Source organism: Lampetra planeri, chromosome 10 (assembly GCF_965212315.1).
Source record: "Lampetra planeri chromosome 10, kcLamPlan1.2.h2, whole genome shotgun sequence".
In the NCBI taxonomy this organism is placed as follows: Eukaryota; Metazoa; Chordata; class Hyperoartia; order Petromyzontiformes; family Petromyzontidae; genus Lampetra; species Lampetra planeri.
The window spans coordinates 14,362,638-14,377,150 of NC_136116.1; the positions used below are offsets into that span (position 1 = coordinate 14,362,638).

General features: G+C 43.4%; 1 protein-coding gene across 1 annotated transcript in view; it reads right to left on the minus strand.

Annotated features, from left to right (window-relative positions):
• The window catches only part of LOC144721068 (receptor tyrosine-protein kinase erbB-4-like), a 249,636-nt gene that overhangs the window by 102,412 nt on the left and 132,711 nt on the right, over positions 1–14,513 (minus strand). Inside the window, exons 4-8 of the mRNA XM_078598401.1 lie at positions 9,630–9,755; positions 8,148–8,213; positions 5,804–5,922; positions 4,389–4,530; positions 1,380–1,496 (exon numbers count right to left, since the gene is read on the minus strand). Of these exons, the coding sequence (XP_078454527.1) occupies positions 1,380–1,496; positions 4,389–4,530; positions 5,804–5,922; positions 8,148–8,213; positions 9,630–9,755 (570 nt within the window). The remainder of the gene's footprint in view (positions 1–1,379; positions 1,497–4,388; positions 4,531–5,803; positions 5,923–8,147; positions 8,214–9,629; positions 9,756–14,513) is intronic.

Genomic DNA, 14,513 nt, shown 5'->3' on the forward strand with positions numbered 1-14,513 from the left:
TTCACTTTACACTCCTGGAATGATACCTCTGCTATTGGAGCTACGAGAGCTGCCATGGTACATCACTGCACGAAGCGAATACACCGAAGCGAATAATCACACTGCAACTAAAGCTACAACGTAACAAAGCCCAAGGTCCAATGTCAATGTTTATAGATTAACCAGTCGTCATCTAGCAATGTGACTGATTGTTAAGTAACTCAGCAGGGTGACGGGCTATTCAATTAATTTAGTTTATTCAATTAAAACATTGGGGTGTCGTGTGCGTGGGGGTCTCAAACACAGATAATTGCGGTATCGGTTAACCGCCCCGTGTCTGCATCTCTGGCCAGCATTGCCTGGGATGCACCATCTGTTTAATTATTAAGTCACACCGTGCCCTGTTCTCCATGGTCACAGCTTGGTGTACATTGTTAACACAACCCCTGTGGTGGCTGAGGTATGGTATGGGAGGCAATTGGCAACTTGAGTGGGTACCAACCTCCACTTTGATTGTTTAGTTCCAAGCAGAAGGGCTGAAATCTTGATTTTATAGGGCAGCTGTATAGGTTACGTCAATAATAACATCACAAACAAAAAACAAGCGTCGCGACTACGACATTAGATAATGACAGACCAGCTTTGTCACGCGAAATTAAGCAGCTCTTTCAGGCTCTCCGGTGTGCGTTCGGACTGAACCACGCACTGGTCGGCATCGATGTCCAACATTTCGCTCATAGCATCTTGAGCGAAACGTTAGACACCATGCCGAACGGGAACACACATTGACGAGCCATGCAGCGCAACCGCGGCATTGTTCAATACCATTCTGCATTCTTGAGCAACTCTGCTCAGCGGTTTGTTCTTGTGCCAATATTTCCTCATGAGCCCTCAGAGCTGAGATCAACGGCAGTGCAGCACCTGACGTTACGAAGGTCTCTGCCACCAATACTGGAATGTGGAACTTCTGCCACTGGCTCAGGGCCACCAAGGGACATGGTCAACGGCCCTCTGTCCCTCTGAACAGGGGAGACAGATGCTTTGACTCTGAACATTTAGTGAGGATGAGGTGAGGTGCTGGGCTGCTACTAATGAAGATGGTTCTATCACCGTGGATGCGCAGGATTCAAAGAAGCTGAGTGCAGAATATCTGCAGTGTTGGCGAAGTGTTCTCAGAACAACAAGAGCCCATTAACTCGACACCGAGGCAACGCTCTGTCACATCTTTATCGCTTTCACTTCGCAGCGGCCACGCATGTGCGGTTGCACGCGAGGACCGTGATGCAACGGAGGTCTGCGCCCCCTTTCAGGGTGCAGTCGCGAGTCGTGGAGAACACAAAAAAATGACCCGCGAGAGTGAATGTGGGAGTAGGGATGGTGGTGTGTCCCCATCTCCCTACCTTTGGTGGGACAGACGTGAGTGCAGCTCTCACACTTCTTTTTGCCCTGCTTCTCCACCTCGTGCTTGCCAGCCGGGCAGGCTCGCACACACGAGTTGTAGTCCACCACGAAGTTATCTGCGGAAACGGCACGGACATCACCGCAGTGTTTTCTCGCCTTACTCGATGAATAAAAAAAACAATCAACGTGCACGTCACCACCAACGTGGGCGATCGAGTCAAGGAAAAGCTGCTCGGTGCTCTGGTGAGTGTTGGGTAGTGGTCATCTCTCTTGGCGGCCCTTGACTCGTGGTGAAAATTCCATATTCCTGTGGTGAAGGCCGGTCTCTCCATGGGACGACCATAGCATTTTGTATTGGCCCTCACAACAATGATGGGCTGATTTGATTCCCAACAAGAATTTGAACGTCCAAATTTCTATTTTCGAGTCAAACTCTCTGCGCAGCATCATCACCTATCACAGACATGCAGGGAGTGCGTGCCTATAATGCTGTTTCGCAGTAGAGGTTTGTGATTTGTGGAACCATCAGCATATGGCTCATATCAAAAGCAGTGTGTTACCAAACTGTATAAACACGCTTATTGAGAAGCGTAAAGGTTTGTATTAATATCATATTGATTGTTAATTAAAAAAAAGTGTGCGTTGGTTAGAAGACGTCACTAGAAGGTATGATGGCCGGTCGCCAAGACTAACAATCGAGTGGCAACAAAAGGATGGAATGTGCCCGAGAGGAGACCCACCATGGAGATGGACTGATGGAATCAGCCCATGTGCAGGTGCTAGACGGATTTTTGCAATGCAAGACCGTGAGATAAGGCGATGACTTGGAGAGGCATTCATCCAGCTGTGACCACATTATGGTTCATGAAGGTTTTACATAATTAAGGCCATAACCCCAATAAACATACACAATCCCAATTTGATATAGTAACTTTGAATTATAAGATATTAGGATTCGTGCATTGCAATTGGCAGTTGCAGTAACTTGGGTAACTGGTATATACTATTAGTACTGATATCGTTATGGACTCTTAAAAATGCTATATAATATAATATTAATATACATACCAAAATTTATACAACCCATTATCTGCCAGAGTTTGGAAAAATAAATTCAGATTTTTTTTTTAAAGCTTTCGTGACTGCAGGGATTCATATTCTTGGTTCTTTCGATAATATTTTTATTATTTTATTATTTACCTTCTACGTGACTTTACCGAAAGAACCAAAAATATAAATTAAGAATTGTTTGGGAGTAAAGTAAAATACTGCAAAGATACGAATCCATGCAAAATAGCGAGGGTCACGCGTAAATACCCCTCTACTCATCTCCACGGTGCACGTCCTGGTTTTTGTATCGCGTTTTGAGATGTCAATTAATTTAGATGCTTCTGTAAACACCGATTGTATTGTTACATTTAGTAGCATGTGTCATATTAGTATCAGTCAACTCAAAGTCTCTTCATTCTGTAATGAGCATTGGTTGGCGCTCGTATCCTGAGCCAGTGATGGAAATTCCACATTCCCATGGTGGGGCCCAGTAGCTCTAAAGGGCTAGGCCAGGTTGACCCCCGACTCAACCTCAACGTGATGTTACGAGTCAAGCGCTGTAACGACAGCTCCTCCAAGCAGGGTGCAGTGTTAGTGGTGTTGCTGACATTGCCACCGAATGTGAAGAAGAGGAAGAAGATAAAACATCACAAACGTGCCATTCAAGCTCTATGACCACGGCTCATCTGTATGAGCAATAATCTGAGGTGCCTGATAACAGCAACGCGTAAAATAACAGCGACCTCGCTGTCCTTGGAGGGAACATTAAGCAGGGCTGTGGCTGGGAGATTCCTGGGGGGGATGAAAAAGATCCTCGGTTGCACTGCTTGGTCGGAAATGTCATTGTTTGTGTCAGGGTGAAAATTTACAGACATTTAGACTTCAGTGTCAACATTTCGATGAAGTAAGTCAGGGTCTCCATATAAACAAAATTTACGGAGCGTCATGTGTCTGCCATGCATGAGAATTTAAAACATAAACAAAAAAAAGAAATTGAATTTTGAATGACTATACCCCTAGTTCATTTTCGTATTTGATGAACGGAGACTTTATTTTACGCAATAATTAAACCAGTGTAATTAAACTTAAATAAGTTTAAATTACTCAAGTCTGGTGATCAATGCATGCACAAGAAACCACCATGTACGATATTTTTTGCGTTTGACTTGGTTGAATGCCAGCTTTAAAAATAAAAAGTGTCAATTTCATTGCAATACAATAATCTCATTACAGAGTACATGGGAAGGTGCGCCCCCTACTGTGTAGAGGATGAAAAGGTCACGATAAATATATATTTTTAAGTGAACAATCTCTTCCAAATATGCTGGGTCCATCACACACTGCACGCATCAATGCATTGATGGAACTCAATTTTTGCACTCACAATGCATGCGTCGTGTGTGAAAATATTACTTTAGAGTCACATTTGCTGCATTAAATTACAGTAGTTCACGTGACCCCTGCAGCCACTTGAAATGCTACATTGCACCATAATTTAAGAAAGAAAATTACGCTTGAGTCAAATCACAACCCCGAATCGTGGCATTTTACCAAGTCGTAAAGTTGGGAGGCATTCACAGGCCGACTGGACACGTGATGTTTTATGGACATGGTCACCATGGTCACCATGGTCACGATGTCCATTTTTTTTTTACTTAATTCAGTCACACTCAGCTCAGACAGTATGTTATGAAATGAAAAAAAGACAATCCCTAACAAAGCCAGAATCTAGCTACTAAGGAGGCAGGTAAGGAAAAACTCATTGAAGACACAGTCGGGGAGATGGTTTGCCTGGCCCCTAAGAGGTCACGTTGTTCCACTGTCAGTAGGGGGCTTCGGTAATGGAACAGAACTCTGCTTTGTAACTGATGTGGGCAACCCGTCTGGAATAAACACAAGTTTTGAACAATTCAGTGCAAAAGCATGGTGCAGGTCTAGTTGTACTGAATGTGGCATACGTGGACACTCCTTGACGCAGATGGCCCCATAGCTGTACTTGACGTCGGGATTTTCCTCCAGCTGGAAACTCACAGGATTGTAGATCATAGGTGGGGGGCAGTGGCTCACGCACGCACCGCTATCATTGAAGTTCTTGCAGGCCTGCACACACACACAAGAAAACACACACCGCGAAGCACGATACTCACATGTGTACCCAAGCAGCCACCATTGCTGCCACTTGTTCGTAAGTTTGAGTCAGTGGGCCAAATTCATTTAGAGTTTTTCGACCATCAATCCACCACCTAATGTGAACATTGCAGCCATCTTCATACAACATCTGAAAATTGTAATTCTGCAATTTGAAATTCCTGTGTGGGTGATTGCATACACAAACCCAACCGTGCTGCCTCGTCTTGTACAAAAATTGCGGAGTGGTCTAAAGTGGGTGGGGTTAGGGCAGGGTGGAATTGTTAAACGAGGATGTGAAAACCTTTTTTTTACCGTTGTGCAGAATTACATCAATCGTGCTTTGATGGATTGGCTTGTGTTGGGACCACTGAGAGGGCATGGCCACTCATACCAGGGTGGCGAGATGTTAACTACCTTGCCTGGTATACAGGAGGTCGTGGGTCCGATCCCAACCCTGATGCCTGCTGCTGTATATTTGGAGTTTGCGTGCTCTTCCTGTGTTCGTGTGGATTTTTCTCCGGGTCCTCTGGGTTTTCCCTCCACATTTAGAATCAATACGCATTTAGAGTATTTTGCCGCAATACATTTCCACATGACAGGCCACTTCGTTGTGCTATCACTTGCGGCCAGGTCGCTTCTGAAAAAGAGCAGTATAGCTCAGTGGGACCATACCTGGTAAACTAAAAATAGTTGCGTTTAATAGTTTAATATATTCCACAAACATTAACGTGGGCGTGTTTGGCAAGTTCATTCTGCAATCTCTTTCGTAGGAGAACTTATCAGCAAGTTCTTGGCGGCCAAACATCGTCCTGAAAATGGCCAAATGGAGGCTCCATACTGAGTACTAAAACTTATTTAAAAGAGTGGTTTGCAAATGGGAGGAAACTGGGGTGCCCACAGCACTATACATTGAGTTTGTATGCAACATTGCCTTGTGCGTCGAACCCGGCTTAATAGTGTACGTGAATGTATCTTGCCGATTACATCCAGTAACCCAGAAGCATTTGTTTAACAAACCTGACGAGAGACAGAAGGTCAAAACTGGTCCAGAACTACCCTGCTTCAACAAATGTGCCTATTTAAAATTGGTCTGCAAAGCCAATAATAGGCTGACTAAAGTATATACGCTTAGTACAATGTGCAGAGACACAGCACCGAGTTGTGCTTATAGAATACGGGTTTCTCTCTTAATGCTCCATGCAGAATGAGTGCGTGCATGCAGAGGACGAATTGCGGGACTCACAAAGCAGTGGGTGTCACGTGGTCCCGAGCAGCCAGCCGCACACTGGGAATGGCAGCACTCACTGGGGCTGGGCCCATAGCAGCGGCCGTCGCATTGTCTCGCACACAGCAGCTGGGTGACTGCCGAGGCACAGCACACACCAGACAGCATGCGGCACCACACAGCACATCAGACAACACACACAGCGTGAGGCACCACACAGCACAACAGACAGCACCCCAGATAGTACACCACACAGCACCCCAGACAGCACACCAGACAGCACACACACAGCACACACACAGCACACCAGACAGCACACACACAGCACCCCAGACAGCACACCAGACAGCACACACACAGCACACACACAGCACCCAGACAGCACACACACAGCACACCAGACAGCACACCAGACAGCACACACACAGCACCCAGACAGCACACACACAGCACACCAGACAGCACAGACACAGAACTCCAGACAGCACACCAGACAGCACCCAGACAGCACACACACAGCACCCCAGACAGCACACCAGACAGCACACACAGCACACCAGACAGCACACACACAGCACCCCAGACAGCACCCCAGACAGCACACCAGACAGCACACACACAGCACACCAGACAGCACACCAGACCACACACAGCACCCCAGACAGCACACCAGACAGCACACCAGACAGCACACACAGCACACCAGACAACACACACACAGCACACACAAAGCACACACACAGCACACCAGACAGCACACACACAGCACCCCAGACAGCACCCCAGACAGCACACACACAGCACACCAGACAGCACACCAGACAGCACACACACAGCACACCAGACAGCACACACACAGCACCCCAGACAGCACCCCAGACAGCACACACACAGCACCCCAGACAGCACCCCAGACAGCACACCAGACAGCACACACAGCACACCAGACAGCACACACACAGCACACACAAAGCACACACACAGCACACCAGACAGCACACACACAGCACACCAGACAGCACACACAGCACACACACAGCACACCAGACAGCACACCAGACGGGACGTACCCCACCAGTGGTTTATAAGAATTCAACGTTTTTTCCTACAAATGTAATTTGACTAACGGAAGTTATGAAGCAGAGGTCTCTTCAATCATCATAATCGAGAGCAACCGCAGTGATGTAGTTGTGGCAGAGAACAGCCCTGATCAAGAAACCACAAATAATGTGACATTGCTCACTCGGAGAGCCTGTGTTACTTGTCACTGGGAAGACACTCCTTTTCTACCAGTGTTGGTGTGTTCTTAGAAACCAATAATATTTTTCTGCAATTACGTTCAGGTTGGTATTCCCCACATGAATTAGTCACTGGACTAAGGTTGTAAACACATGACAATGCAGCAAGTGGGTTAGGCGACAATCTGTCCACATCCATAATTGTATGCGTAGGCGTTCGAGGCATTCTGGTTTACACCAACATGCGAGGCACTCGTGAACACGGGACTGTGCACCTGACGATGATTTGTATTATTTTTTAACGAATCATCAAACTTGCCCTGACCAGTGCAGGACACACAGCTTCGGTAACATATCTCCCGCAGAAGCGATGCATGGCCTGATTAACGTAGTTATGTGCGTCCAGTAATTTAGCCATCATTCTGCCAATATTTTGTCGAATGATGGCCATTTCTGCATAAAATAGGAAACATTCCGCAAAACAGTAAAAATTCCACCACGACTCACGGCACGATTGCAGAATGGCAACAATTGGATGGGGTGTAGGCGCGACCTGACATACGCGGAAAGTTACCGCAAACATGCAAACACGTAATTGACAAGAGTCATACAATTACTCACCTTGATGGAGGGCAGGCGAAGTCTCACACACACACACATTATTAACGCGTGCGCATTCATGTGTGAGACAGATGAAGCCTGACTAGTCGGCTCGCATCGTCGAGATGGGGATCGAGCGAGCGAGCGAGCTGAGCACACAGGGCTCTGACTACGCTCGGCACTCCCGCAGATACGACTGATGGACTGTGGGATTCGTTGCGGAGTGAGGCTCCATCGAGTCGTGCCAAAAAAATCATTTGTCACGTGAATTAGGCAGAATTAATTGTGGAATTTCCACATTTTTTTGAAAATTCTGCTTGTGGACTGAATCGAACTCTAGGTACATTAATCAGGCTTAAAAGCTTAAACTAAACAAAGTCTGCACATTTCTGGAAGATATTGATTCCAAATGTGTATGCTTTTATGTACCTTTAAATGTTACTTCAAAGCGCTTGTTAAAATGGATTCAGCTGAGGTTCAGAGCAATTCAATAAGCACGCACCTGCTGTGTGTAATTAACTTACATTTCTGACAGTATTCAGGTCCTGCACCCCAGCAGTGGTTATTACAGCTTCCATAGCACAGGTCGCCTGCAAGAAAAGAGCAGGCAACAACGTTACGCTAAACAGATTGTACGTGAGCACACCGATGTGCGTTCTGTGTCTTTGGCACTAAATGTCTGAACCTGGTATGGAGCCTGACCAGTGCACTCAATCTCATCGGATCATGGAAGATAATTTTCATCAAGGGTCGAACCATTTCAATGGTGCATCATTGGGTGACCACCGTTCACAAGCGACAGGCGTCGTCGGCACTGCGGGCAGGAGAGGGCAGCGTAGCGAGACCCATTCGTGCCCCGTGCTCCTTTCCACCTTCGCCAACCCACGACTGACCAGCACCATGAAGTTTGGTCAAAATATTCCTCGCGGCAAGCTGTGGGGAGGCCAACATCCAGCAGTGGATTGACAACACCTGTACAGTACATTGAATCGATTATTCGTTGGTAGATCTCCACGTTCGAATGAGCATACGATTTCGGTATTATCCATCGGTGGTTCTCAGCCAGTCGTGGAATTCCATATTAAATTTCGATTTAAAGCTTTCGTGACTGCAGGGATTCATCTTCTTGGTTCTTTCGGTAAAGTCACGTACGTGACTTTACCGAAAGAACCAAGAAGATGAATTCCATATTCTCATGGCAGGGGTTAATCTCCATGGATAGGACACTCTTGACTTCTGACAGAGTAGTGTTTATTGATTCTCGACGGATGACGATTCAAATTCATCACCAACTAAGATTCCTGCTCAACACCTTGCACACACCACAGTGCCACCTGGCCAGACAAATGACACAGACTCCAGTAAACATACAGGATTATATAACCACCACTGCCCAACAGCAGCCTACTACACCTAGATTCGCTCATCAATGTGTTATATCCGCATGTAAATAAAAGTAGGTTTAGTTAATTGGCCTATTTGGTTTCCACACCAATATAATTTTGCAGCAGTGGTTTCAACAACAAAACCCTGGACCAATTTCAACCTTCTGTGTCTCATCAGCAGCCAGGCTTGCTAAACAAATGCTGCTGGGTTACCAAATGGGATTGGTAAACTAAACTATAATATATATTTCGTGTTAAAGTATATTTAAGCACAATCTACTGTCTCCGTAAATACATAAAGCAAAGTTCTTTTCCAAAAATAAACAATACAATAACTTTTTTGAAGGATATAAGTGAAATAGAACCAAATAAAGTGAAGTTCACAACACAACACTTTATTATCCTATTTAATTATTTCAATCGTGCTCGTTTTATAGTCTCAGGGCTATACCTGAGCATGAACAACAAGACGAATGGCCAAGCTGTTTGTGTGTGAGGGGTGGGGGTGAGAGCGTCTGCGTGTTGCAGCAGTGTCCACAGAACTCCCATTACAGCCTTGGCACGCCAAACTGAGCAATGGCAGAGAGGTGTCACCCCTTCTCCCTTTGCTCCCTTGCTTACAGGAGGTGCTGTTGTCCTTCTCCACGTTCACAATGTTCTCTTCCTTTACAATTTCACGCCACTCGATGGTGTTTTGAAAGCACAGGTGTTTGTTCTCCCGAATGTACACCCCTCCGTTCAGGATTTCTGTGGGAGGAAAACAGCCAATTTACAATCGACGCATTTCTCTCCATTACGCACACATCCTTCTACCACTTTACCTGTGCAATTATGAGAAAATACATCCGTTCATATAAACGAGGACCACTCATTTACGTGCGACATATTTTCAAGGAAATATCTTTTTTTTAAGTGGTGATTTGTCATTTTCCAATTAAATCCATTTCAACGCGTGTCATCAGTCCGCACACGTATCTTTTCTGCATTCATTTTATACGTATTCTACTGATTACCCATCACGTTATTCAAAGTTGAAATGAGTTCAAATCAAAACATGCAGCTCACCGCGCTAGAGTTATTGTTATTTCCGTGAAACTCATACTTCGTTTTTCCATTTTGTTTTAAGCATTTTGTTAAGAACCTTTCGACTGCAATCTGTCTCTTTTTACCACGAATGTGTCTGTTGTTTGTTCTCCGGTACTTGACGCTCATTATGCTTCAGTCAAGGTGATTGATGGATGGCATATGGTGTGGGTAAAGATTGTGCAGGCAGGCTAATCCTTTTACAACTCAGAGGTTCATGTCACGAGGGGGGGGTGAAAACTGTGCTATTTATTTCGTGGTCAAGAAAAATGCATCTGGGTAGCCAGCAGCAAATGGTTATGTAGCAGTGAGCCGATTTGGTAGAAACGAGATGTTTAAAAAACAGTTAAAGTGCATAAGTGCGAATTCACGGCAGTTGTTACCTAAACAAATCCACATATATTTACCAGAGTGCAGTCATTAGAGGACACGCATAATGTTACTTGGCAGCATTACCCCAGCTCGCTCACCAACATTTACTGATCCTCATTTTTGTATTTATACATATCATACAATATTGCAAATATAGTAAGAGTGTACAGTAAAGCATTAATGCAATGGACGGTATCATGAAAGCAATACAATATAGAATGAAATACTTTACGTATTATTAGTAACGTATGTGCGCTGAAGATGGATCATTGCCTAAGACGGCACCTATTTTTTATGTTTTTTTTCTTTAACTCCACCGCGTTATTGACGAATGTGTTGAGTTGTTTGTGTTGTTAATGATCGTGTTTGTGCATCCACTGCCCAACGCAGCGTCACCAATGCATTTGCTTAGGTAACGATACGGTCAGTTGTAGTTCCTGCAATTCAGAGAGCCGTGCCGATGCCACGCTAGGATCCGTTGAATGCAGTGTCAAAGTTAGACCTTCAAAGAGGCAGACTAATGCCGCCCTTTGGATTCTTACGGTTCTATGTTAATTAAAACATATAACACATCTCTTAAGAAAAATAACAGACATCTTAGTAAGTAAATGCTATGATCATGACTCCAAAACCCAACGTTATTTAATTACTACAAGCTCTATAAAAAAAAACCTGGCACAAGCACACTTAGTGAAGACAAAACAACGTCGTAGCCAGCACCCAAGCACTGTCCTGAAGGCAAGCAGACAATAATTGTTTTATTGAACCACGGCCCTCAGTATCACTGCCTTGAAACAAGCATCTGCCAAAGACAGATTGCAATGGCTAGTGCCAAATAAATGTATCCAGCTAATTTTCATGTTGCTACTTTTAAAATATTTTACACTGTTTTCACCGTTTTAACTTGTGTCCATGTGAAAAATCCGATTTTCATAGATACAAAATATCGATAAAGCTGTAATTATTACATAAAATAGCATATTACACACTATATGCATGCTTATTTTGTGGGTAGTTTAGACCCCATTTACAAAAATCACAAAACCGACGACTACCTGCAGTGTCTTTGTTCCAGCAAGATGAGAGAATCATGCCCTTTTGGCTCCAAAGCAAAACAACATCCCATGATGCTGTGAAAGGCCTTGGGCAGAATGTTGGCAAATTCATGTCTTTATTGAGATGATTATCTGAAACTACCCATGGCAGAAATGACAAGGTCAAAGGGTCTCCTCGTTTCTATAATAACTATATAAGCAGGTGATTGCTCTCAAAAGCTAATGGTCACCTTCTCTCGGTGATGTTAGTCATCAGAAGCAATGCCTCAAGTGATTGATGAACCGCATGATATATTGCTAATGCAGATGCTCAGATAGATCTTAACTATGGACTCATCAAATTGTATAAACAATGCCGTTAGAATGCAATAAACCATACAACCTTGACCACAATGTCCGAGACAAATATGTCTCTACCTATACAATTCACGGCAGCTCTCAACCACTGTCATCACCTTTTGGTTATATAATGCTGCACGTTTAATTTAACTTAAATATATGGAATGTTGCATATCTGCACACAAACATTCGTCATTCATAAATTATTTATATTGTAAGCTTTCTTGGTCAAACTCCATGCAGGTGGGCTAATCTAAACGATACTATTACAATTCATCACGCAACTGCTTGCTTTTGGCTATTGGAATTGTAAGGCGCGGTATTCTGCTCCTTCAACTAAATCACACAGCTCTTGAAACCTGTCTTGTTCAATCTCCAAGCTCTCAGGTGAATTCTGATATCTGCCCTGCAAAGGGATGTTTGTTCTGCCTCTGCAGGGTTTCCTTGTCAGGGCAGCACCCGTGGGCTGTTCATCACTGGGGTCTGGAAAAAAAACAATTCGTGGCCGCGTTTGCTGCAGCCAATTCCGTCCAACCAAAATCTACCACACCGCCGCTTGTGCCACTTTGTGGAGTGCCACTGGGCTCACCAAAACCAGGAGAGATGAAACATATGAGGCCTCCTGAGCATGGGTTCCTGAATGAGTACACGGGGTATGCTGGGTACGCCAGCAAACACCGGGGCATTATACAGAGAGATGCAACTGAACCGTGGACAGATGATTGGAGATGCAAAATGATCTACGCATGATCTGTCAACTTCGTGACGTATCTGCTGAAACATATATATCTGTTGAAATAGCTCCCAGTCATGATTATATGCCTTAATACTAAACTTGTACTGTTGTATTTACCAGGTAATACGCACTCATCTATTAGCTCTAGTTCAGGGGTGACCTTGTCACAACTGATATCTGGCAGAAGTTGCTTTTCATATGTGGGAATTTATCGTAGCCAAATAATCTAAGTACGTATTGGTGAATGTGGAGGGCAAAACCGGCATGTCAGGTTCCCTATCGTCATTGAGATGACGACAGGGAGAGATCATGCAAACTCCAAATACACAGGCGTCAGGGTCGGGTCGGGATTGAACTCACGACCTCCTGTATACCAGACGAGAGAGATCAAATATCGGCTCCTCGGTGCTCCAGTAAACTGTCTATAAACTGAACTTGTAAATTAAGTGATACGATCACAACCAATACTAGAAGCTTAGGTGGCCTCTATGCATGACCAATTAGTATGGCAATTGTCGATCTGGCCAGTGCATACGTGACACACTTTACATTGACTAAATGATGCATTCATTTGGTTATGGTGAGTGGCACCATTAGCTGAGATTGATCAAATGTGGTTATTGATGGGTGGAAACCAGAAAGGATACTAGGTTCAACATTGTTTGCGTATTATGTGTATGGCCGTGAACATCCATGTATGTTGTTAACGGACGCCAAAAAAGCATGCCAAAATATTTGCTTAAAAATTTATCTAAAATGTGCAATTATATATTGGGGTAAAATTAACCACAAGTGCAATTTGAAATAATATATTAACGTATACGTGACTTGAAATTTTTGATTTATGTGATATTAATGTGACAGCGAGTTTGCATGTGCATTGATTCATATCGATCTAAATATAAATGCTATTTTAATATTAAATCAATTATATTTGATGAATACTTACAACTTATATAATGTATAATTTAACTCCACATTTACACACTTGAACTTGTTTTTGCTATGTAATATTAACGCGCCCTCACTTGCTTTTAGTGACGGACACCAAATCAAAGGAATATCAACACAATATGTAACTATTTATCTACATGCTCTATATATGTTGATTTTTATAATGACCCATATACAGTATACATTTTAAATATCATACAAGACTTGCATTACTTTATACGATGATACGTATCCACCATTATATGAATGCATCATGAGGCTAAGATGAATGCTTATTTTATCCGAACCAAAGGCCACATCTGTGAATATTCATTCCAGCACGAATACCGAGGACACATTGCTTTGTAAATGATTGTTTTGATTTTTCCCATATTTTAATATCTAGCCTTCTGTTTCAAGTGGCAGATGTATGAAAAACATGAGAACAGCAGTACAGTGAGAAATGGTCCTTCTTATAAAAATTAATCTGAATTTAATCAGCTTATATATATCCGAATATTTCAATAAGACGTATGTTATAAGCAGTGCTGAAGATAAAACTCAAGCTTAAAAGAAGGCAAATTTACATACAACTGCACAATATATTACAATTGCATTGCCAGTTAAAGTTTATATATTTGAATGAACTAGTTTAAAGGGGAAATTAACGTGCCATGTCAATACTAAAAGTTTCAAAAGGGATTACTGCTTATCCATGAACTCAAATGACCACATTATTTTTATTAAATTTTTATTCCCACATCCTTAATCTCCCGGACACAATCAGTTTACTACACTGGAAAATTAGACTCTAAATAGAACTTCAAATTTCTAAATTGAGGAGAGGGATCGAGAGGAAGTATTTAATTTAAATCGGGTTATAATATAGAGAGACCAGACAAGCAGAGTCAGAATGTGAGCTGGTGAAGAATACTTATTACTGTTAAGAACTAGCATGCTTGGAATGTAAATATAACTAATCAGCAT